Genomic DNA, 26,435 nt, shown 5'->3' with positions numbered 1-26,435 from the left:
GACTCTCACTCTACATCAGAATCAAATAAGCTACATATCTAATGTCATGCTTGAAGAGTTCACAAACCTCTCTGAGATATCCCTTTATGGTAACCCTATTTTATGTAATTGTGAGGTTTGGAAATTTGCAATGCTAGCAAATAAAGGATATATAACGGTAGTAGATTGGAAAGAAGTGAATTCGTACATGTGCATTGAAAATTCCAAAATATTATACGAAAGCTTCGATGGAAATTGGAGCAAGGAATGTGAACAAGAAGATCATACAGTGAATCCTAGAGAAGGGAATTCGTCTGATAACAGTGGCATGTCAGCATCCAAAAGGACAAACTCAATTGTTTATGTTGTGATAGTCACTATTTTTTCAACTGCAATCATGGTTTACTTTGTGCAGAAAAAGGGGAAATATGTCAAATACATTGGAGGTCTGATTAAAAACTTTACCGTTAAAAGTCTAATGAGTGATGCAAAGAGCAATTTTTCCCATGCATACAATTATGATGTGTTTGTGTCATACTGTGACCATGATAGAAACTGGGTTCTAAATGAATTACTTCCACAACTGGAGATGAAGAATAACAGAGCTGATGATTCTAAGCAGCCTGGCCCAGCCTTCAAGGTCTGCCTGCATGAGAGAGACTTTCAAGTCGGCTCTAGTATTATGGATAATATTATATCATGCATGGACAACAGTCGTATGATCCTATTGGTGGTATCCTCACCTTTTCTTCGCAGCCAGTGGTGTCAATTTGAGATGCATATTGCTCAACATAGACTTCTAGAGTCTCGCCAAGATGACTTGCTCCTAGTCTTATTAGAAGAGATTCCACGAGATAAACGTCCCAAGACCCTACACTACCTCATGACGACAAAAACCTATTTATTATGGAATGAAGAAATGCGGGATGTCTTTTGGAAACGTCTGCGACGTGCAATCAAGCCAAACCCATCAGAAAAAGAAAAGTCAATATCATCATTTCCATGATTTCAGACTTCCTTGATAAAGCTTTCAGAGCTTTCACTCTCTTCAAGCGACCGATGGAAAAGCTGAATAAATGCACTGGTTCAACGTGATTTTTAAAATATTGATTCAATGTATGTCAAGGCTACATGGCAATTGGTAATAGTATGTACCTGAACTACCCTGTTAATGGGAAGTGAATTTTTATGCTGGCTGTATTAAGTGTTTAACTAATGTCTAAGCAATTTTCTTATATTTGCTGATGATCATGCAGTTTATGAGACAAGTTAAATGATTATAAATTAAATCATCAAAGCTTATAATTCAACATTTCTGAAACAATAAAAACTATTATTTTCTACATTTATTCGTTGAATGTTGATTATAGATAGATTTCCAACTAGATAATTCTCAGCAAACTTAAACTTAAGATTTATCATGGTAAAAACAGATGATCTACCACTCAACATGCTCTGATCTCATCAATTAAATCATGTTTACGCCATGGGCGTACCCTGCGGGGGGCAGCTGCCGTACTCTAGGAGTAAAAATCGCAAAAGCCATTGAGAAAAACCAGGACTGGATTGAAACAAAAGTTTTCAACAAATTTTCTTAAAACCAACTAAAAATAATAATAATTTCATTTATTTTCATGGGCACTGAGGCCCATGAGAAAAAAATGTCCAGCTTTTTACATTTTCAGCATTGGTAGATAAATAGAAGAAAAGAAGTAAATAAATACAATTACAGATAAATACAACCAGTTCAAAAATGATATTAGTATCAGACATGTTACTACAATAATTTTTTTTCAAGCAAGTAATTTTAAAAACTTATCACCCGCTGTGATAGTTTTCTTAAAATATTGGTTTCCTATACCTTTTCCATGCTAAAATGTTACAACTTGAGCACCATGGCTTACCCCTCCCCCCAGTTCTAATCCTACTGGGTATGCCCTTGCACGGCACGGCAGTCCCTAATGAGTGGCTGAAGATGTAAAGGCTACATCACCATCCTCCATAACGTTACATTCCACTCAAAGTGCCATCCACCAGTGGTAGGGGAAGACAGAGTATAAACGCCTGTCTACAAGGTAGAAAGTTCTGGAAAGTTTTCTTTTTTCTTTTTGTTTCTTAAATTTCCTTTCTATGTGGTTTCTCCGGACAAGGATGCATGAAAAGATGAGTTTTATAATATCTCTTGTATTTACTTTCATTTTAATAATTTGGAAAACAATGATATTCTCTTTCAAATATGTTTTATTATATCTTTTTTGCAAAACTTTTTTTTCAGATCGTTAACGTAAAATCAAAAATAACATTTTGCAGTTGACAGGGGCATGAAATTTTTTTTCAAGCAATGTATTTGACTCATTTTAATAATATTTTGAATATAAGGTATAGGGGATTATTGAATTCAATTTGGATTACAAGAAAGAATGGAAATATTTAACTTTTATTGCTTTTTTTAATATTCATTTTCATGCGTTGGTGATTACCTGTTAGTTAGTAAAATGATTTAATGCTTTATGTTTTATTCCTGCAAAACTTCTAAGTAAGTTTAATTTGTTATGATTTCCTAGTTCTATAGGTGGTTTTATCCCTATGATAATTGATAGTTCCACTTGAGCAGTGTAATAATATCTATGTACATTCTAGAAAAACATAATCTAGTCCTTGTTAGACAATGCAATTTAGTTTTTTTATTGTATATCTTTTTATGTACTGTCTAGCTAGCTTGTTCTCTCCATAGGCTGTCTCACATTTTTAATCGAGGCACATCATTTAAAAATTTATTTTCTACATTATATTCCAAACTAGAGATGGGTCGAAAAGCAGATTTCTCGAACTCGAATATCGAATTCGAATAGTAAATCATAGCTCGAATTTTCGAATACCTCGAATACTAGAATTGCACAAAGCATATGAAACGTACATTTCTTCTTCTATTTCACTTGATGAATATATAAATAAAAAGGTATGCAGTGGAATCTCGATCTATCATTTTTCAAGGGGATGGACAAAAAAAATTATGAATGCGGGGATGTTTGACTGGGTTGCCTATGCAGCAGGAAACCCAATATTTTGGCGAGTAATTGTGATTTCCTTTAAAGCTATGCACATCTCTATTCGAAACCAATAAAAGCATTTACATATATTACTTACTCTGTCGGAACATCATGCAGAAAAGAATAGCTTCTATGCAGTTATCCTAATCTTGGGAGGGACTACACAAAAATTGACGTGGCCCAAACACATTTATGCTATTTTTAGTGAAACTTCAGAGGAAGACTAAGACACGGATCTTTTTGTAAGTGCCACCGAGGGTAGTAGCTCAGGGGAAGTGATTACCTTGGTTAAGGTAATGCAGACCCAAATCTGTACTCCCTACACTGGTTTCCTTCACCTCTTTATCTTTCAAGCAATGAATCTAACATTCCAAAATTCCCTTCTCTTCGGCTCATGGCCTCAAAGTTTGGAAACTTCCTCTTCCCTCCCATTAGATTATTTTAGAGAAATGAGACCGTAGAGCTAATAGTCACCAATTGGTTTGCAGGTTCAATCATGCTAAGCAATGTGTATTCAAGCAAGAATTAGTCGAGGAAATGATGTAACTAATGATGATTTTTACCACTTTTTATTATTTTCCTCTCAGGAATAATCAAAATAGCACGAATTCCAGTTTATTAGAAAACTTATCCTTTGTATGATTTACATTGCTCCAGGAGACGCATGTCATATGATCCATTCACAACAAATCTTTAAGCCCTTCATTTCAGTGAGAACCCAGATGTTTCTGACACCCCTTTGACAAAAAGAGAATTCAAAATGAGGCCCCTTCAAAGACATATTTAATGAGATTATGGTCAAAGTAGTAAACCTCTTACATGACTGGAGTTTGTACGTGTCTATGGTTCCAAGGAGAGAGAGGTTGGTATTTTGCCAATCAATGGAATGAATGCACTACAGGTTCGGGATAAGGGTGTACAAGAAGTACAAAGAAGCAAAGGGAGTGGTTTTAGCAAAATGCAGAGGGACTTCTGACTCAGGTCTGTCTGAGAGGGTGGTCAAAAACGTAATGGAAGATCATTTTGATCATAGCCATGGTATTTACGTGAACAACTATATTAATAGTGTAGCCACTTCCAGATTCCTCCTGAGTTGGGAGACTTATGTAATGGGGACACCGTGGAAAAACAGCAAAGGTATTCCTGCTGTGGTGCTTTCCCAGATATTAAAGAAAGGTGAGGTGATGGTGAAGTTTTCCAAGGATGGAATCTGTATCCTGCGGTGGAAGGTTCAGAAAGACATGTTGAGCTCTGAATTTAATGCACAAATGATTGGTGCCAAATGTGCATCAAGACAGCCACAGACAATGTTTGAATAAACCAAATGTATGAGTGGTATCGATCATTCTAATCAAATGATGTCTTACAATCCCATTGAAAGGAAATACATAAAGTGATACAAAATATTTTGCCTCCAACTTCCAAGCCTAGCAGTTATATTTTTATCCATTGAGAATTTTAGGGAAATTTCTCTATATCTTTTTCGGTTGTGTAGCTTCAAGTGATATGTAGAATGTTTTGACAATTTCAATAACTCTGACTCCTTCAGAGAGACAACTGTAAACCGAAAAAAGGATGAATTGCCCAATTCCCTCAATCATTTAACAAAGACAAAAGACAAAAAACATGAAAGCAGAAGCAATGTAGGAAATGCTTCAAAAAGAATGTGAGCAAGAAAATTTCCTATTACTGCCCATCCTGTCCGGATAATGAGGCAGTACAGAGTCCGGAGCAGTGCTTCCAAGAGTATCACAAAAATTAATTTTGTAAAAACAAGTAAATAGCTATTGTCTTATGTTTAAAAATCGAAAAATTCCTTTTTACAAATGTACATAGGAATAGATGTATATATACTTAAAAACCTCACTTAAAATGTAAGCCACATTCATTTTCTGAAATATAAAATATTTTACTAAAATTTGTAATTGTTAATCCATTTTTTTCTTCATTATGTATAAACCTACAGGTATATCATTCTGATATTTTCTCAAGAGAATATTATGTTGCTCAAATGCATCAGTCATACTTTGGAGCCATACTTTTGCAGGAAAAATGGGTAACACTAGTAAAATTTACATTAATGGAATAAAACTTGTGGTTAAATGGTACCAATGTGTATCATTTCCAGGCTATTAAATTGCTGTGCCTTGAGTTTATTTTTCACAAAATTAGAAGGCCTGTATCAGTATTCTCAACAGAACAGACAAAAAGCATACAGACAAACAATAAGAGCTGAGAATTGGAAAAAAATACATGCATTGCAGGAAAGTGTGATAACATTTGTAGGATATATATGTACTTACAAAAATTCTACATATTTCAAATCTGTGAAAAAAAATGAAAGATTATCATTTGAAAAAAAAAAGAACATCATATTCTCAGCTTCTCACCTCATGCAATTGGTTGCATGGAATAAACATTTTTTTAAATTAAAATTTTACCAATATTTCAATTACTTTAATTTTTATCTGTGGTGTAGCCAGGGGGTCCGGACCCCACCCCCCAAAATATAAAAATACAATTATTTTCCTTCATTTAAAAAAAAAATTTAAAAATATCATGAAATTTCAAATATTTTTTTAACAAATGAAGTTTTTTCAATTATTAAAAGTGTTAAAATTAGTTTAAAACCCATTACTTAGTACCCTGTTTTTAAAAAATTTCCACCCCCCCCATTTTGGACCCTTCCTCAACAAAATTCCTGGCTACACCACTGATTTTTACCCTTATCATCTATTCTCATTTACTACCTTTAAAATATGATCTACAAAGATTGAGTTAAAGCAACATTTTCATCAACATTTCAACATTCTCATTGTCTGTGAAATCTATGCGCACATGTCAATTAATTCATTCTTCAGCTTTGCAGTATCTCCTCATCCTAAAGCCTGTTCTATTTTTCCTCTTTCCTAAATATTGACTGTGTGTTAGTGTGTTGAGTTTTAGTACTTTATCGGTAGTATAGGTATCCCAAGTAAAAAAATGTACCAATTAAGCAGATATATAGCTGGTGATGAAGGATGTATAATAGAATTATTATGTTCGGCAGAATATTAAAACTATCACGGATGGCGCCCATACGTTAAAGAGAGTTATTTTTGGGTTTCCCCACTTCAATTGTGAGAAACCTTTCTTCTCATCTGCCAAATACCCGGTCAGTCAGGGCTAACAATTTCCTCTATGCCACGAGTCAATCTGGTCATGGGAGTGGATGTGGAGTACTCTAGTTGGTGCTTTTTTCTTCCGATAATTGGTGGAAGCCATGTTGCTCTGATCTTTTGTCTGTCATCTCTCTTTAAATTGTGCTAATGAAATGAAATGGTAAAATTATCCTATTGGCATTGCCAGGGTTTTTGAGCTCACCAAAATAAGTCTGCAGTAATTTATTTAGTAATGCTTTTAAATGCATAGAGAGAGGAAAATTATTTTTTTTAACCAGTCTAGGAACACCATTGCTGGATGATTCTACTTTACTAACACCTCTGCGGTACATCAAATTTCAATTAATTGAAACTCATTGGAGGCTAGCTAATATCTTAATATTTCTTGTAGGTCATTAAAACTGGAGGTAACATGTCTAGTCAGAAACATGAACTTCTTTAAAGATAATGTCTATCCAACCCATAATATGATGAGCCATACACATGAAGACAGTAAAGTACATATGCGCTTCAACTTGGATTTAAAATTGGAATTTTGAAGATATTTTGCATGCCATTATAAGTATATGAGCTGAAATAATATCTACCTTGAATCATTTGACAGTAAGGGGGCAGCCTGGTCTGGAGTATTTCCCTTTCTATGAACGATATGAGCCCCCACCACCTCCCGAGCCTGGGCAACGTCGTCCACCAGAAGAAATTGAAGCAGAACTCAAGAAGCAAGAAAAGGAACTGGAAAAACTAGCCCTAATAACAATTAAGTAGGTAAAGTTTACTATCAAAATTTATTTCCCAATGCGTAATAGTTCAAGCATTTCATGTGAACAGCATTGAAATTTACATAAATTGTCATGAGAAAAAATTTCCCGTGCCTGGAAATTGAACCACAGACCCTTGGATTTCTAGGTTACAGTGTAGGCCACTTCTCGATTAAGGAACAATTGCTATAAGAATTGAGGAACCTGGATGGCATGATAGTCTCGTTGGTGCCCTGGACAGCCATAGGTCCAGTGTGATTCTCAATCCAGGGGAATTTTTTCTCTTGGCAATTCACGTAAATAATTCCCACCGTTGGACATTAGCCAAATGTTTCAGATCATAGCACAAATATTATCGCAAGTATACAATCAAACAAAGAAGGTTTTCTTATAGCTTCATGGCCAATTGAATAAAAATACCTCTAGCTTTTCATATGCTTACTAATACTTCCAAGGAGAATTATCATTGATGAGCATTAATGCTGCTTATAGTTTCAATGATTATGGCTACTCTTTCTGATAAATAGCCATGGCAAAAAGGACCAAGAATATGAAAAAAGGGCCAACAAAAACAAAAATACAAAACACTGAAAATTCACCTTATTACGAATATTATTAGAAAAGAAATTGGTATAAAATATAGAAATGCATTCTTTATAATCAGTATTAAAGAAAACCTTGAAAGCTAGTAATTTTCTTTCTTAGTCTTCCAGAAACTGTCTTGTGGTTTGAACCTCCAATAATTGTTGGATGGAATGAAAAACAATGCTTTTGGGACACATCTGAATTCCATGACATACGATTCAATGAAGAGAAACAGTCAGTGTCATTTCGAACAGGACTCCTTTCTGGGCCAATTGCTCTGGCTTCTTATCGATACTCCAATCTTCCTTTTCAAGCATGGGACATCAGACCCGGAGCATCAGAAACTGTGATTCTTTCTTTGACAGCTTCAGTTTTAGTGGTTGAGCTCACTTTCAAGGTAAATTTACAAACACTACTATGCATGCACGACAAAATAGAGATACATATTTTATACTTCGGATTGTATATAAGAGATTTGAAGGTATAATTTAAAGGTTCATACCTGAGACAGCTAAGGAATTGTCTCTATTACAAAACATGTACCACTTTAACAGTTCGCAAGTTGTGTGAGGTCTCCAAGACTGTAGATCTCATTCACTCTCAGTTACCTACTCCAGGGTCATGTTACTCATATGAAAAGCCATCTCTTACACAAGTAATACTACTAATAATCAAATTTACCCACATATATATACTAAAGCGCTTCATTAAGGAACAATCTCATAAAATCATGCCCCCACTTATATTACAGCTAGTCCTTGCATCACTGTAAGCTAATTTGAGACTATTCATACACATTAAGTTACATCTGAACCAATCAATTTCATTCTAAATGCAATGACTGAGCAACAATCTAGCCAGACTTTCGTTATTTTTACATTTATATACGTCATTAGGGGTTTTGATATTGGTGGTATAAATTGCTCAACTTCCAAAACTAAATGCACCATTGAATTTAAAATAGAAATACCCAATAAATTTTAATGTAATGTCAATGTATTATTTATAATTGGTGTCAGTGGGGTAGCCAGGAATTTCTTTTGGGAGGGCGAGGAGGAGGGGGGGGATCCAAAACAAGAAGGAAAACTTTAAAGAGGCATAATACTAAGTAGAGGGTTTTAAACTAATTTTAACACTTTTCATAATCAAAAAACTTCATCCGTCAAAGATATCTTTTGTAAATTCATGATTTTTCAATGTTTTGTTTTCTTTATGAAGCAAAGTACATATGTAATTGTGTTTTTACATTTTGGGGGCAGTCCGGAGCTCCCCCCTGGCTATGCCACTGATTGGTGGGTAAAAAAGCTGATGCTCTTAATCAACACTTATTTAAATACCAATATTGTAGGTAGAGAAAGACACCACCTGCAAACTGAATGGAGATAAGAGAAAAAATATTTTAATGCCAAGGATAATATTGAGACTTAAAGCCTCCTATTTCCTTTCACAGAAAATATAATGAGGCTTTGTTCCACCTCTTACAGCTTGCAAGGCCATGCATATCAGTACCTAACATGTAGGTAATTAACAAAATGAACTGTTTGCACTCTCAACAGTATCCAGTTGATTAATTACAATGAATTAACTCTTAAGTGCAGTTAAGTTTTCTCGGGTTTTGCACCGGGTCAGGTTCTCCTTGTCTACTTCCAATGTTTCGGTGAACAACTCGCCCATCGTCCTAAGGGACTCAGGAATTCAATGCCATTTCCTCCAAGCCTCGGGGTATATATACAAAAATCCGTGGGTGAGAGCGGTATTAGCATCTCCTGTTTGGCTGCCAGTCCGTTTGGATTTTTAAGAGGTGGTCCCATATACATAAGCCGTATGGCTTAAGCTGTAGCCACAGTCTCTGTTGATAGTGTTGATGTTTTTTCGAATCACCAAGCAGTCCCAGTATCCATGGGATTGATACAGGGGCTTCGCTTCTTCCCAGTGAATCATATGATTTTCAAGTATGCTGCACTCAGATACTGCCAATTTTTCTGGTTGTCCTAATCGTAGGTGTCTGCAGTGTTCTTTTACTCTGGTCTCTCCAATGTAGGTTTTCCTGCATTCACATGGTATTGCATACACTCCAGCAGTTTTTAACCCAGTTGGGTCCTTAGCCTTCACAAGTTGATCTTGTAATTTTGATGGAGGCAAGAAGATGGTGTGAATGTCAAACCTCTTCAGGATTTTAGAGATCTTCCCTGATATGGTGGATATGTATGGGAGATAGGCCTTGGTCGTCGAAGTGGACTCTTCCTTTGGAGAAGTCTTGCTAGGAGTTTAGGCCCTTTTAAGGGCCATGTCTATCTGACGTCTGCTGAAGCAATTCTGGGTAAAGGTTTTCTTCAGGTGTCCTCTTTCTTTGCGGAGGTTATCCTTCTCAGCGATTGAGATGGCCCTGTGAATGAGGGTTGAAACCACAGTCATCTTCTGGGAGGGATGATTGTGGCTCTTCTCATTCTGGTAAAGGTTGGTGTGGGTTCATTTTCTATACACACTATGGCCCAGGGTTCTGTCCTGCCTCCGGTGAATTAAAATGTCCAGAAATGGAAGTTTGCCGTCACTTTCCTTCTCCATCGTAAATTGTATGTTTCGGTGCTGTTCATTCATATGCAGTAGAAACTCATTGAGAGTATCAGATCCATGAGGCCACACAATAAATGTATCGTCAACATATCAAAAGAAATGCTTTGGTCGGAGTGGGGCTGAATTGAGGGCTATTTGTTCAAAATTCTACATGCAAAAGTTTGCAACAGCTGGTGATAAGGGCGAGCCCATGGCTACACCATCTGATTGCTCGAAGAATCTTCCCTCATATTGAAAATAGGTTGAGGTCAATACATGGCAGAACAACTGCATTGTTGTTCGGTCAAACACATTTTCAAGGAGCTGTAGAGTGTGTTGGAGAGGCTCAGGGGTGAATAGTGACACTACATCTAGGCTCACTAAAATGTCACTTGGTTGTAAATGACAGATTCTGAGAATCTTCACTAATTTCACTAAGTTTTTAACCTGATGCGTGGAATGGCCAAAATGGGGTTCTAAAATGCCTGTTAAGTATTTGGCTAAGTAGTATGTAGGAGAGTTTATTGCACTTACTATGGGTTGCAGTGGCATTCCAGCTTTATGGATTTGGGTAAACCGTAGATTCTTGGGGGCACAGGTGCTTGTGGCCGGAGGCTCTTCACTGTGTCTTGAGGAAGCCCACACTTCTTCATCAGGTCGACCATGGGCGAGTTGTTCATCTAAACATTGGAAGGAGATATGGAGGACCTGACCCGGTGCGAAACCCGAGAAAAATTCACTGAAATTGTTCGCTGGGAAAAAACCAAATATTATAAAACTCTTAAACATTTATCACAACCAACAGGACTGCCCAGAGACATTAGGCAATGGGTACTGTTTTTCAGCCACCTCTCCTCCACCTTTTACAATGCTGAGTATGGTATTTAGGGAGTAGCTTTGAGGCCCTCTCAAATTGGAGGGTCCTCGGTCCTTTAGCCCACCTCACCGTCTTCAGTGCAGCCCTAATCAGCCAATATCCAAATGATACATTTATCAATGATTAGTGAATTAACCTTTGCCTTTCATCCCACTTTCCCATACCAGGATAGTGAAGTTTGTCTAAGTAGTTTGCAGAATGGACCCAATAATGCCCTGCAAGATATTGTTGGCACCTACTTCTCCCCTTCGGTTTTAATGAAGGTAAGCTCAAGTAAATTCCACTCCATATTCAAGGACACCTTCTAATTCTACTAATGTCACACTAATGATATTTTCTCGGTACTGCTTATCATGCATGGAGATGACAGTTTCACTAGAACTCAAGTTAGTCTTAAAGCCTAGAGTGATTGTAAAGCCCTTCGGCTGTGCTAAGAGTAAAATAATTTGTTTAGGACATACTCTTGGCAGGACCGGACCAAAGGGGGGGCCTAGAGGGCCCGGGCCCTGAGCCACCCACCAAGCATGAGCCTTCCGTCAATATAGAGGTAAATCTCACAAAATAGGAAAACAGAAAAAACCATATTACATGAGGGGATTCAAAGTGAAGCTGGGTTGTTTTATGGTTAGCGTGTAGTCGTCAACATTGACGTTAATAAATGTTAAATGCTGCTGATAAAAAAACTTTATACATTTGCGTTGATAATGCAGTTTTGAGTGCAACCAATTACATGCCTTTCCTGTTATTACGTTACAAATTGCAATGCCTTGAAACAGTGGGTCTCCCTGATACCCGCCAAAATGGGCCCCAGGCCACCCACATCCTAAATCTGGCCCTGACACTTGGCTGAAATGCATAAATGACACTTGATTGTAATGTAAAAGGAAGATATTGAATAAAATATAAATGGAACAGATAAATAAGGATGTGAAGGAGAAGGAATACGTAGGTGTGAAAACATCATAGGACACCTGAGTGACGAGCTGAGTTAAACCAATCTTAAGATTGTTGACCAGTGATGATGGTGATGAATAAAATAATAGTTCCTAAACAAATTTTATTTAAGAGAGGTAGCTTTCCTAACTGGGACTACATGTAAACTTTGTTCCAGAGAGGTTTTGAACTAACATAGGTTTGTCAAGGGAGGTTTTTTCCCCCAAGAGAAGGGCCTACTGGGACTATGACTTCATCATATGGAGGTTTTCAAAAAAACTTTGTAAGAGATGCCAAATATTTTTGGGTACTGTTACAACCCTCATTCACAAAATAAATGCTATGGAATTGCCACAGATTGTGTATCCAACAATGAATTCTTCCACAAGCACAATTGCATCCTTACTTCATAATCGACAACTCAATTTGATGTGCCATGTCACTCAAACAGGCAAGCAAATAACAAGTAAACTAAATAAACCAAATAACTTGAATAAACTTTGCACTCTTCTCGAGTATTTTTGTTATGTACATAATTATTAACAAAGGATTCAAATCTATGATGCAATTAGTAAATTGCATAGGATTAATAATTTTTAAAATGCAGAACAATACAAAGTTCACTCTAAAACAAATGCTAGCTACTTAGCTACAAACCTCAAGATGTTAGTTTTAATTAACCACTAATTTAATCAACAAATGAAATACAGTACCTGGCTGAAATAACTAAACTAAAAGAAAATTATTGTATGACAAGCTATTTTTTACTGATTTTCAATTATTTCTCAAATATTACAGAAGCTAAAGGGTGGAGGGGTAGATGTCTTCCCACAATATGATGCTATGTGCTACATCGATGGGCCTGCAGGTAAACACGCGGCAACAGAAAACCATCTTTATCATTGCATGGCAATGGTCTGCTCCACTCATAACTTTGCTTGGAGTAGATGGAACCTGCAAGCTGGGCGAAAAAATTTAGTCCTTCAAATGAGGGAATTCATACAAGAGGAGAAGTTGGTGAGTGATTAAAGCTTTTCTAATTAAATGACTGAGAAGACATTTAATCATACTGAGAATCAACATTCAATTATGTACTTAATAATCATAATGTGCTTTTACTTGCTTACCAAGCCAAAAAGTTTCACCAAGCTTATCATGATATGTTTTTTACAGCCTTCATTCAAAACTCTCTTAGTTACACCATTAAAAACCACAGTAGTGGACTGCACTGAAGTGAGTCAGTCTTTCATCAGTGATTCTATGCCAGATATTGGGGTAAGTTGACAGAAGTACACAGAAATTCACTTAGTTTATGATGATTATCTTAAGTTTTTTAAAGTTTTCTCGGGACAAAAATCCTTAAAAAGACTGAATCAACATAGTTTAAATAGAAAAGTGGTTTCTATAATTAGTGTTAAAAAATTATATTTCCCCATAACCAAAAAGAAAAGGATGTCGCACAAAGCCCTCGCTTTCAAGCAAGAGACATCGACTTAAAATGGGGTAAATGTACACATAGATGCAAGTGTATTTCAGATTTTGGAAGGGGTTTGGGAGTGGACTTAAAAAATTCTAGATGGTACTTCTTCCTCGAGAAGTTACAGGAAGGTACATATCAATAACCTTATATCCATTTTCTCTATTGGAATTGCTTTTGTCTCCCGAGCTTCTCTAAAAATGCTTGTTTCATAACACTTCTCATATTGATAGTGCGGTTCTTGTTGTCGAACTCTTATAAGGTTCTTGGACAAGACATAGACATTGTAAGGTCCTTGGTCTTGCCATTGGGCAGCATGTTCTTGAACAGCTATTTTTTCTGCATAAATCAAAAGTTTCTTGATCCTATATTTATTGTTCTTCCAGTCTCTCCAACAAAGACTATCTTGCATGTCTAAAATTCTACCTATTCTCCTTCTGTCCCTATTTTTTCCCTTGACATTCCTTAATGATTCCATTCTTAGTTTCCTCGGCTTGAAGACTGTTTTTGTGGGTTGGCCAATTTTATACTGGAGCATGGAAGAAGCCCAAAAACAACTCTTTTAAAATTTCTCCTTCGACAATCAACTTTTACGCTATGGTATTTTCCGAATAACTTAACTTTTGTTTATTGCAATACATTTTGCATTAATACTGCAAAACAAGCAATATTTTCCTAAGCATAAGTTCAGTTTATGTAATTTTTACACCTTTATTAACCTGATTATCTAAATTTCCACAGTTCTATGCGGACTTACTTCAACTGCTACAAGATAAAAGTTCCTACATATGCCAGAGAAAGATGTCAGCACCAAATTTATGCCTGGTCAAAAATGTTGGTTTCATACTATCAAAAACAAAAATTTTAACATTCTCATAATTTATTCTATTCTCTACTTATTCCAAGAATTCATAAATATATTAAGTATGCTCCAACTTAAATAAATTAGAAAAATTCAATTCTTATATTGCTTCAATCATTTAAGCATTTAGATATAATCCAATCCCCAACAACCTTTATATAAAAATTTTAGATGGTTACATTGAAAGGAATACTAGACCAGACAATGGGGCAAACCAAAGTCTACACTGAAGTAAGTTACCTATTCAGTAAAAATGCACTTTGTACTAATATAGATTAGGCATAGCTGCATTACAGATTAATGCAAATTAGTAATTCTGAAATTCATGATATGGACATTACCATATGGCACAAGGCTTTCATGAAAACCAACAGCCATTTGAAAGGGAAAGTAACCACTCCTGTAGCAGTGCCAGATTTAAGGGCTCATACATTAAGGCAACTGATCCTCTTTCAACATTTGAACCTTAGGCATTGAACCTCATGGCAATAGGAGTGATAAATTGAAATATTACCTCTCTGCCTACGAATGGATTACATATCAATGCAAGGGTGGTAAGATTTTCTTGAAAGGCTGCGGCACTGTGATGTGGAAGGCAAGGAGAAACCACCACACTAATCTCCCTAGGAGCTACAGGTACTCCATACATCCATTTTAAAATGCATGATTGAATTCTATTGAGCGAAATATTCAAAAGGTGTAATAGTCCCCAATTTGGATCTCCATGCAGGGACTACCTAAGACGGTACAAGGGTAAAATGTGATGAAATTTAAAGAATATGAAATCTCATGAAACATGAGATCACTTTGATCCTGAGGAAGACTGGAAAGCCTGAGGGTGAAAAAGTGAAGACTGCACCTGGATGTGCTAGAAATCAATCAAATGAAGTGTACCCAAGAGGGAGACTATAATGGAGTAAAAGCTATAGGATACATCCACTGCAAAAACGCTCAACAATCGCCCACAGATTCAAATCCGCTCATCTAGTAAGCCCAACAATACATATCCACTCAGCTGGCAGTGTCCAGAGCATAAACGCTCACCTCCAAGCTTGGAGAATAGGAGATGAGCATTTATGCTCCGGAAAATGCCAGCTGAGCAGATTCGTATTGTTGGGCTACTAGATGAGTAGATTTGATTCGGTGGGTGATTTCTGAGCGTTTTTGCACTGGAGGTATCTTATAGGCTTATCCAAACAAGATTTTTACATATGTACATGGAAATGGTTAAGCCAGCAAAGTGCTCAGAAATAGTGCAGGAAAAAATATTAGTAGAAAGCAGTATAATTCAAGAAGCAGTAGAAATTGAAATAAAAGAGGATCCTACCGAGAATCAGTAGAAGATAGCTGGGAAAACATTAAAAGTGGAGGCTGGAAAACAGGAGGCTGAATAAAAGCTGTCATGAAAAATCCATGGATAATTCAAGAAGTCTCTGAACTCTTTAAGAAATACAGCAGACTCCTGATTATCGGGTGTGGCTTATCCATGTTGCGGATAATCTGTGCGTGGTTTTCACTCTCTTTCAATGTTTTCTGCGATCTTTATAAAAAATAAAATCAGATGCAAAAATCACCAGAACTACTGCATTTTAATGCTAGGCTACACCAAGCTTATTATTTCCATTAGAATACCCTTCGCAAAACGGAATTATTTCATTGACTTGCTGACAAGGAATGTTTACTTGGACGTCAGCTCAAGAATTGAAAATGATGATAAGCAGCGGGGAAAAAAAATCTTGATTAATTTAAAAGATTCTTCAACAGTTTACCGATCGTAAGTCAAGAAAAATGATATCCACAATCTTTAAATGTATGCTTCAATCGCAAACACGCAATTATTGCCACGTTCTCGCATGCTATTGAATACAACTCAGGAGAACAGAAAATTTCTCTGCACTCAGGCATGTTTACGCGGTGACTACTCAAGGGCTAACTGGAGAGGAAGGGATAGTAGAAGTGACGGGGAGAAGCAACGGGGGAAGCAGAAGCAGAGACGAAGGAAGTAGAGATTGCACGAGTCTTAACCAGGCAATCGCCGGCGTGGATACTCTAGAACCGCTACTGCACGATGGTGCGATCGCTCGCAAGCTGCATTAAATTCCATGTTCCTGTTTACCAAGCCTTTCAGTGCTCGACCATGCTCCGTGATCATGGGTCCATGTCCCGCTATTGCTACCTAGGCAACTTGTGTGAGACGCGACTACATGGTGTGGTGCCTGACAGTTAAGTTTCCGACGTTGCGCAGTGGTTTTGAAGCATTCGTGCAAACCACTTTTCTGTATCCATGATCACACTGCCAAGGATGCGTGGTTTGCCAAACCAGGTCTTATATGTAGCAGTAGGAATACAAATACATTGACGTCATTGCCATTAAAAAGATCGCAGTATGGTGAACAAAGCTGTCAATGAATCCAGGCACTCTAAAATAACCGAACAAGTGCATAGATAATAATAAATTATTTGATTTACGTAAATTATGAACATTACAAGAAATTAATGCAAGTGTTTGGATTATCTGTGTTTTTCGATTATTCGTGCCACCTCTCTCCGTCATTATCCCGGATAATCCCAGGGAGTGTGCTGTAATAAAATACAAATATTGCACAAATTCAAGTAGGATAGCTTAACTAAAAGAAAATAAGGGATGAAATAAGTGCAGAGCTAGAAAAGCCAGAGTAATATGAAAGAAGAATACCTGCAAAGATGTGCAAGGCAATCTTTCATGCGGAAGAGAGGAGGCTGCTTAATCAGTGAATAGTGAGGAATGACTTCCAAGGAGCAGAGATTAAGATGCAATGCCATCATGAGTAAGAATAGAGATCATCTGGATGAAAATAAAAACGAACTGAAGGGATGGAAGGAATACCTGAAAGAGTTAACCAGACGCAATGAAGGACCATTAGAAGAACAAAGCATCTGAGAATGATGATAAACCTGCAGAGCTTATAATGCAGGGGAAAAGATATTACCTCAGTTCAACAGAACCATCTGCAACATGCACTCAAAAGGAAATATTCATAAAGACTTTCAGAAGAGCATCATTGTCCTGTTCCCAAAAAGAAGACCACTGTAAAATGAAAGGATCTTAGGACCACAAGCCTGCTTTCACATGGGTTGAAACTATTGACAAGAATTAACTTCAGGAGAATGAACGGAAAGCAGAGGAGTTTCCTGACAAACACCAATTCAAATTTAGGAAAAGCAAGGTAAAGAGGGAAGCTATGGACCCAAAGACTGCTCATAGAGAAGGGAATGGAGAAGAAACAACCTAGAGTAAAATAAAATTATGAAATCAAGGAGGCTTAACAAACTATGATCAACAAACTTTCAAAAATTTGACAGAGGAAATGATTTTTTTTCATAAAAAAATAAACCATAAATTTTTTGCGAAACTCACCATTCGAATTCTTGAAATCTTCTCCTCAAAATTAGTATACTTCTAGAAATAAATCTTCCATCACCAGTATTTTCCTATTGTAATTCAGCTGAAGTTAATTCTAATATGTACGTATATTCTGCTGAAATCTGTTGGAAATTCGCCCTCTATGACATCAAAACATGTGCAGGACCCAAATTTGGCGTAAGCCTTGCAGGAGATATTTTGATTATATATAAAAAATAAAACTAAACCATTTAAGTATTTAGTGGCCCTGATACATTCCTTAAAAGTAGGAGTAATCATTGATACTGTCACGTTTATCTCAAAATGATCAGCTGTGATAATTTCCAGGGCCAGCAAAAATTTCAAATGATTTACTAAGTGCAGTTCTTTATTTACGTGGTCCTAAACTGTGTTTACCCAACCTGTATGCACTTAGTACGATCTATTAAAATTTTATTTCTCCACCAATTTCAAGTACAACCCACACAATTGGTGAATTTGATCAAATGTCAAATCCATGGATAAGATAGGGTGAAAAAAATTGTATTGGATTTAATTAAAAATGCATGTTATTTCCTCCTTGAATAATTTGAATTAGCCTCATATCAATAAGTAGCAATATATAAACTGCATTTCACTATACACAGACAAGAGAAGTCCGTTATACAAATAATTGAGATTCCTAAAACACAAGCCCACACATCACTGGAAATAGCACAGTATGATTTGGTGCAATCATCACAGTGTTCATGAGTGAGTACACACACATTTTATCATGGAGTATTCACTTCCTTAACATGAGATGAATTTAATACAACGATACACTAAGACAGATTCAACCAACAACACTCGATCACTTTCTTCTATCAGAGGCACAAAAGCAGTATGCACATATCAGTAGGATGTATCATCAAATAATTAATTCCATGTACAACATGCACACCTGCATTCGAAGCACCCACTATGAACTATCAAATCACTAGGAATAACTGGCATCAAGGAAATACGTAATTACTAAGCTTTTACCACCAAGGATTTAAAACTTTTTGAAGAATAGAAATCAATATAGTTGAAAAACATGATCATTTTAGCCATGGTATAGATAGAATATTTGACCATTTCTTCAAGGGAGTAGAAGTAATATCTGCCACTAGATCAACAAATTATGCATCCAACCAGGAGCCCTAAATGAAAAAATTATGCACGAAAAGACAAAACGCTTCCGGTTATCATAAAATGAGTTTGTGCGCAACATTCAAATACTTTTTGAGCACTTCAATATCACACTTACAACACAAAATATCTTAAATTCAACACAAAATCAGGTTCCAATTTACACACACAACACAACAGAGATGAACACAAAAGATGATTCTCTCAGCTTCATGGTGACAGAAATCACTGCCTTGACGAATTATTCAACAAAAAATTTTCAGTAAATTATCCACTAGGAATCCTTTGAAATTAAAATTTAGAATGAAGTGAATCTACTGAATAAATCTCCATTCTTAGACCATACTTATTTTGATACTACAGAAAACAACCACCTTAGGGGAGGGTCACAGACAGCAAGTAAATTGCAAGAAAAAATATTTTTCCAAATTTCACATGGACCAAGTAAACATGGGGGTCTATTATTACTTTGTAACTCATAAGACATCAAAAAAGTTGCCAATTTATGATGGACAATGCTTACTTATTATAAAAATCACACACAACGAGACCATCAATTTAAAGCAACGTTAGTTACATTACTGGGAAGGAATCCAAGGTTGCCTTGCATATCAGAATAGACCAATTGGTATATATTATTAGGATGTCTGGTATAAATTATAAAAGATAACAAATGAATGTACTAATATAGATTAAAAAAAGGCACATCCATGCCCCAAAAAAAGAATTATCTAACCACATTCCACCATCAACGAGCTATGATTCTCTGGTGGCAGTTCCACAAAATACCCAGAAACATCAATCATTGGTGATCTTTTGGTTCCAAGTCAATAATAACCACAGCTCTAGCAAAGAAACCTTTAAAACATCAAGATTTCAAGGTTCTATTTTTCTCAAAGTTTTTGTAGAGTTTGTTGAATTCATATCCGCATTAAAAGAAAATTACCAAGATTAGGTACAAAAATTTACAGAAATAACATGATTTCTCTTACAATACAAACTTAAGTTTTGAATTTCACACCTAACAGTATAAAGAGCTGAACTAAAAACTGTGGAAGACTCATGACATCAAATTCAAATTAAATCAGAAAATTAAAAAGAAGCAATTAATCAAGTTATGAACAAGGGTGGTGTTTTTTGTACTGTATTGTACTGTTCCACTATTGATGGCGACATATTTCTCAAGTGTGTACTCCAGTCTAGAGCAAAGAGTTGCAAACAAATTCCGTATTAAATATTAAGACAATGAAAAATGTATACAAGAAGCCTTTTATCCAACTATGCTCTGCAAAATGATTAAGCAGAAGTAACTATAGAAGATATGTTAAATTTATGCATTGAAAATATAATACCAAAATAGCAGTAGGCTATCATAATCAAGTACAATAATTCAAAAAACTTAAGATTAAATTCAGTGTAAATGGTATCAAACCAGCTTTGCATTTACTAAAGTAAAAACTTTAAATAAAACAGATCAAAATTACATCCTATAATTCTGCTTAGTGTCATGCTACATAAATTGAAATAAATACTTTTCTAGTACAGAACATAAAAAATTAGCATTTGAGCCATTCAGGGAGGTAACTACTGCTTTTGAAGGATAAAGGCAATATTTTAAATTAGACAACACAACAGACTTTCATGCAGGAGATTAAATTCAAGTACAGTGTACCTCTATCCAGAAGCAACAACAATGTACCAACGGAATATGAAGGAGAATATAGAAAAAATTGTATGAACAACGATAATTTTATTCAGAATTCTTAAATTTAGGATAAAAATTATGTATTCATAAAAACTAAAGAATCGATAAGAGGAAAAAAACACTGGACAAGACCTCACATGGAATATGCACACCAATTTCATAATCCCTAGCAAAAGCACAGAGATAAATTTCTGTGACTCAGAACAAAATTACCTGAAAAGTTTTCTTGTGAGTTAATCAGTTTCTGCGATCAAACCAAAATAATATATGTGCATGTAAATGATGTTGTTTTGATGTCCAAAGTGGAATCAGATTAAAAGAAAACTGAATTGCACAAACTTCCAAAGTTGATTTCTTGGATACGGCAATTTGGAATAATAATGAGAGTAGGACCTAGTTTTCCCCCGCAATTTCCAGGGAACAAGTTTGTGTTGCCATGTTATAAAAATACACGCTTGATTTCCACATTATGAATGGAACTATTCATTAACTGCCCTAAAAAAAACTGTATCAGTTCATTAAAAATGTTTGAAAATACACTTGCCCAGCTAATGAACGCAGTAACAAGAGATTTCTTAAACGAATGAACCAGATCAGATCCAATCATTTTCATTAAATTTCAGTAAATTTTAGGTGAGAACAACATTTCAGAACATGCAACGCTTGTGTTCATATTTGTAGACAACAGTTTTGCAGCTGACTTCTTCATGTTGATAAAGTACAGAGAGATTTCAACTGTCTTTCATGCACATTCGTCGGAGTCAGGTGTCTTCTCATTGTTCCACTTAGGAGGCGAGGGACTTCTAATCGGTTCGTCTTTCCAGGCATTTTCCATTTCCTGTTCTTTTTCTAGCAAGTTGGTTTGAGATTATGAAATCCATGAAAACTTTCAACAGGGCAGACAGAAACCAACTAGCCAGCTCATGGAAAAGAGTGCTTAAACCAACTCAGGAGAATAAGCTCTTATAAAAATTTTTTTTTAAAAAACCAGCCTTTATATTTAGATTACAGGGGATGAGCAACGTTTATATATGACACAAAGCAAAAAAAAAACTCAGTGACCCCGAAAAACCAAAAGTGACGTATTAAAAAAGTCACTATATTTATTAAATTTTCAGTGAATGGTAAGCCCCCTATGTTTCAAAATGCCACCCCTATGCTTTTAAATGCCTACTATGTGGATATGCCTAAGGTGGATAACTTTTACTGTGGTCGCAAAACACGAAAATCGACCATTTGGAACTTCTTAGATCAAAAACATGTTTTGGGGGGCTATAGGTTGACTGGGGGGTGGTTAAAGGGGGGTTGGAGAGAAAAAGTTATATTTTCATGTATTGTCATCGGAAATGAAGAAGTGTGCAAAATTTTAGCGTTTTTGCTCCACAGGAAGTGAGTCAAATTTGAGTTACAAGATTTGTACCAGACAAACAGACAAACAAACAGACAGGTTGGTGAGTTGATATAAAGGCTGGAAAAAGAAACATGCCTGGGAAAACAAACCAATGAGAAGTCTCCGGCCACCTGCACAGACCAATGAAAAGACGCCTCACTCCAAAAGGTGTGCTTAAAAGATTATCAAAACCATCTCTCTGCACCTCATCGACCTGAAAAGCCGGCTACAATGCTGGCAAAACTGTCGTCCACAAAGATGGACACACGTGGTGCATATCCCGTAAACCTCTCCGCTGAATCTTCACCATAATGCGAAGGATAAAAGGGGAGTTCATTGATAATGTGTTTCCATTCCACTTTCACTGGGGATAGTACTGAAAAATTTTGTAATTCTATTAATCCATTAAGTAAATAAAAAGTGGAAAATTATTCTTGAAGAAGTACATATGTACAGTGCAACCTCGATATAACGACACCCCACGGTGCACTAATAAACACTCGCTATAGCGAATTGTCGCTTTACCGGAGGTGGAGCAAATAATAGCCAATATACCTGTTGCGAACAGATATACAGGAACAGGAGTGGTGCGGCGACAGATAAACATCTATCCGATAAACGTAAGCATAAATCCAGACGAAAGGCGATGTTTTTTTGCATCACTAAATTTCCTTACTCAAATAACGACTAACTATTCAAACAATTTATAAGCGCCGCACTGAATAAAAATCATGCAAAGCATTGTTTCGTCAATCATTATATTTATCGAACGACAGTTTACCACATAAATTTGAGACTGAGCACTCCATTAACTTCATTTCTAACAGATCGCTAGCAATTACAGAGGTTAAGGAGTCTTGATGAAAGTCTTCCGGCGGTGAAACCCTCGCTATGGCGAGAGCCAACACCGAAAGGGTCTCGTAAAAACGAATTTTTTAACACGCTTATTATAGGGTCAATTGACGGTGCATCGGCTATCTCTCGTTATAGCGGGGGTGTCGCTATAGCCCGTACTCGCTTTAACGAGGTTCCACTGTATTCAACAAAAAACTTTCAACTACCAACCACTTCTATAAGTAAAATTAGAGATGGGCTGCATCCTTAGACCAGGATACACTCAAATCTTAAATCCTTAGATTTTATAGCACTTGATCAAATCTTTGAATCCTGACCACATCTCTATTTATAGGAGTACAACATTCCTACCTCCAGGGTAGGTCTTTTTGGCAAAGTGAGCAAATAGTTGTTGAGCTTTCATAGCAAAACTCAATGTTCCCTAAATCACTTGCTTCACTTAAGAACTTAGAGATAATATCCTTACAATACATTAAGATTGTAGTTATACTTAAAAAGCCTTCAATCGAGATGCAATTTATAATGGGCTAAGCAAAGGATTAAAAAGCAATTGTTTCAATAAAAGCTTAACTAGATATCAAAGTGTATTTCCAGGCTAAATATTCTAATACATTGGCATGGCTCAAGTGTACCCAACCACCCTTCTGAAACAGACAATATTGGTAACCATTTGGTAGGTATGTAAGAAATACAACAATGTTCTGGTAAAACCATAGCATCAACCATTGAGCTATGTTCATTGAAATGTTTACACTTCCCTCTTCACCTGGAAATGCTGATGTGTCACTTAGCCTCAATAAAATGCAAGCTCTATTCAAGATCCATCCTTTCACAAATTTGGCAGCATTTTACACCAGGTTAATTATGTATATCAAACCACTAAAAATTTTTTGGAGAATGTTTAAAAAAAATAATGCAATGGATATAAATAATTCAGCAATAAAAAAGGTTTCCAAACAACTTATTTCTGAAAATGAAACAGAAAAAATATGATGTTCACCAAAATCACCACTATTTTTGGCTAGAAATGAAGTAAATCAGATACATATAAGAGCTTTTATGGTTTGCAAAATAACCTATTAAATAATCAGGCATATTCCAATATGTAATACAGGATTAGCATTATGGTTAACACTACAGGGTGGATACAGCAGCCAAAGACATGAACTAGAACTCAAACAAAAGGCAATTAAAAGCTAAGGAGCAGGATCCAAAAAAGAGAAGTGAACAACTGAAAACACTATGCCAATAAAATGTCACAAGCAACAGAGATTTGCTCACTGATATTGAAGATATCTGAGTATCGCTATAAATAGTTTTTTAAGTACTTCAGAATTAATATAAAGTAGTTTTGAATACTTATCTCTAATGAAAAATGACTCTGCATATGTAATTTCAATACTGACAAGGGAGTATTGCTAAAAAACATTTACAGTCTGAAGTCAAAACAATGAACTAGTTAAGACCACTAGTTAAGACCACAAAGACAAAATATGTAAATGCTTATTTATGAGGATATGAGATAATTATCATTGTGACTGGATTTGTAACATAACTGAACACTCGTATGGCTTGGCAAGTGATTCAAGCTTCCAGATGCTAAAATAAAAATCAAATGATGATAGCACCCTATTTGATTGTACATAATAGATTTTCATTCAGTGTTTGTGCGGTGGTCATCTAGAGACTAGAGAAAAACAAATGTCCCCACGAAGGGAACTAATACTTAGCCAAAATGAATACTAAGCAAATTTGTGGAACTTGCAAACTATTTAGCCACAGAACAATTCCCAATGAGTCCTACTCCATTAGACATGAATAGAGCTAAACTAATACTGATAAAGGCTCAACAAATTTTTCAGGAAAAAAGAGAGCATGCACATGAAACGGAATGAATAAAGTCTTATCATAAATGGACATCAAGTCACAGGCAGAAGTAGTTAGTCATTCATGAGTCTGAAAGTTTTTAGACCATAAAAATACCACCATTGATTGCAATTAATATAAAATTGGAGTTAAGGTATTATCCAAGACTATGAGTACCTTAATTATTATTTCAAGATATAGCAAAATTCTTCCAAATCAAAACTGAAAAAGGAACATGCCTCAGTTTGAAGTATCCACCCCGCCATTAGTGGTAACTTCTTTCCATTCCACTCAAGGTAAACATATATTTCATGGTAATGGCTACGAGTAAATAGGAGCAAATTTGGAATAACTGGATGTGTTTTATACCTTGAAAGCTTAATATGATTACAAAGGGAGGAACAGTTCGAACGCCATCTTTAAAAGAAACATTTTGGGCACCCCTTTGACTTATTGTACCAGGTGTAAGAAACAGCCCCCTAATCATTCTTATCCTGAGATGGAAACTTTATTTGACTGAAGTATTTGTGTATGACTTACGGAAAATCCTACTATTACCTCAATGTTTTATGCTAGAAGGCAATCATTATTTTTTGCTAATACAAAGCTCACCATATCAATGCAATAAACATAATCATGTAAATGTATTAGGGTATTTTTCATTAAAATTTAGCTCAATGGACATAGAACACAAAAATATTGGTTGAAGTAAGACATTCAGCACCGTTACAATACACACAACCTGAGCTTTATTCAGAAGAAAATGCATCACCTATCAATGACATGTAACATTTTATAATTTAAAAGTGAGTAAAAGTATATTTCCTAGTTCCATCTTCTGCATATATTGAACTATGGTCCAAGATTGAGTATTGATGTAAGATTAAAAACAAAGTTGCCAGAACAATAGCTTTGCAGACTTCATAATAACAGGTAAAATACAAGTTACTTTGCAAAATATTTCATTATTACAACTACAATATAATATGCAAAAACAACAATTATTTGGCTTGAATTAGCCAGGGCAGTGGTCAATGTAAGGTATATTTTCTTATATTCACCATAACCTTAAAAGGGATGATAAGAAACTGGATATCGCACTGGAATAGACTGCTCAAAATGCCGGACACAATGAGTCCACCCAAGACTTTGGTATGAACGTATACTTTTATCCTCGAGTTCACGAGTAGGGCGATCTTCAGCCACTTGGCGCTGCAGAAGACGAAGGGCCCGACCATGATGCCCCATCACAACAGCATGCCATATGGAGAATTGTATAACCTGAAGAGGATGAAAATTATGAGAGGAAGTAGGTATCCACATAGGTCATACTGTAAAAGCCATTGTACAATGCTAGAAATATTTAATGCTATCATGTAGAGGCATTCAAATTAATTTTTAAGCAATAACATGCACAAAATAAAATAACATTCATTCATACAGTAGAGAACTACATTTTTGGTTGAGATTTATCCATGGGCCAAAGCTGTTCTCATAATTCATTCCATTATTACATCACCCGAGATAAATGAATACCATCGTCACTCACTAAGTGTTTCCACCCCATGTAGTAGTAGGATAGGTGAGGGTGGGGCTCACCCCAGGCTAAGTCAATTGTGTGAGAATGCAACACATTCAGAGTAGGGCGGCCAGTTCCTTTCCATGGGCCACTTAGCTCAGCACACTAAGGCATGGGCCACTATGGCTTCACCCAGGATTTCAATACAGGACCCTCATCCCAACACTTTACTTACAGCTTTTCATTTCAAAATTAAGGAAAAAAAAATCACTGCAGAGAAGCAGGGAATCAAACCAAGCTGAGCTACCAC

The 26,435-nt window shown here is 36.0% G+C and overlaps 2 protein-coding genes across 5 annotated transcripts in view; one reads left to right on the top strand and one right to left on the bottom strand.

Annotated features, from left to right (window-relative positions):
* Nucleotides 1-14,338, top strand: part of LOC124154580 — a 62,729-nt gene extending 48,391 nt beyond the window's left edge. For 3 of the 4 annotated variants that reach the window (XM_046528401.1, XM_046528402.1, XM_046528400.1), the window contains exons 13-18: nucleotides 6,795-6,951; nucleotides 7,654-7,930; nucleotides 11,131-11,226; nucleotides 12,695-12,913; nucleotides 13,070-13,171; nucleotides 14,115-14,338. In XM_046528401.1, coding sequence (XP_046384357.1) covers nucleotides 6,795-6,951; nucleotides 7,654-7,930; nucleotides 11,131-11,226; nucleotides 12,695-12,913; nucleotides 13,070-13,171; nucleotides 14,115-14,252 — 989 coding nt within the window. In that variant the 3' untranslated portion in view covers nucleotides 14,253-14,338. Of the gene's footprint in view, nucleotides 1-6,794; nucleotides 6,956-7,653; nucleotides 7,931-11,130; nucleotides 11,227-12,694; nucleotides 12,914-13,069; nucleotides 13,172-14,114 lie in introns of those variants that run through there. The other variant, XM_046528403.1, reaches the window with a different exon arrangement.
* An 8,973-nt stretch (nucleotides 14,339-23,311) lies between these two features.
* LOC124154579 (tripeptidyl-peptidase 2) overlaps nucleotides 23,312-26,435 on the bottom strand; it is a 48,126-nt gene continuing 45,002 nt past the window's right edge. Inside the window, exon 23 of the mRNA XM_046528399.1 lies at nucleotides 23,312-25,887. Within this exon, the coding sequence (XP_046384355.1) occupies nucleotides 25,675-25,887 (213 nt within the window). The 3' untranslated portion in view covers nucleotides 23,312-25,674. The remainder of the gene's footprint in view (nucleotides 25,888-26,435) is intronic.

Source organism: Ischnura elegans, chromosome 2 (assembly GCF_921293095.1).
Source record: "Ischnura elegans chromosome 2, ioIscEleg1.1, whole genome shotgun sequence".
In the NCBI taxonomy this organism is placed as follows: Eukaryota; Metazoa; Arthropoda; class Insecta; order Odonata; family Coenagrionidae; genus Ischnura; species Ischnura elegans.
The sequence above is the reverse complement of the archived record's forward strand: the minus strand, read 5'-3'. Positions and strand labels throughout refer to the sequence as shown.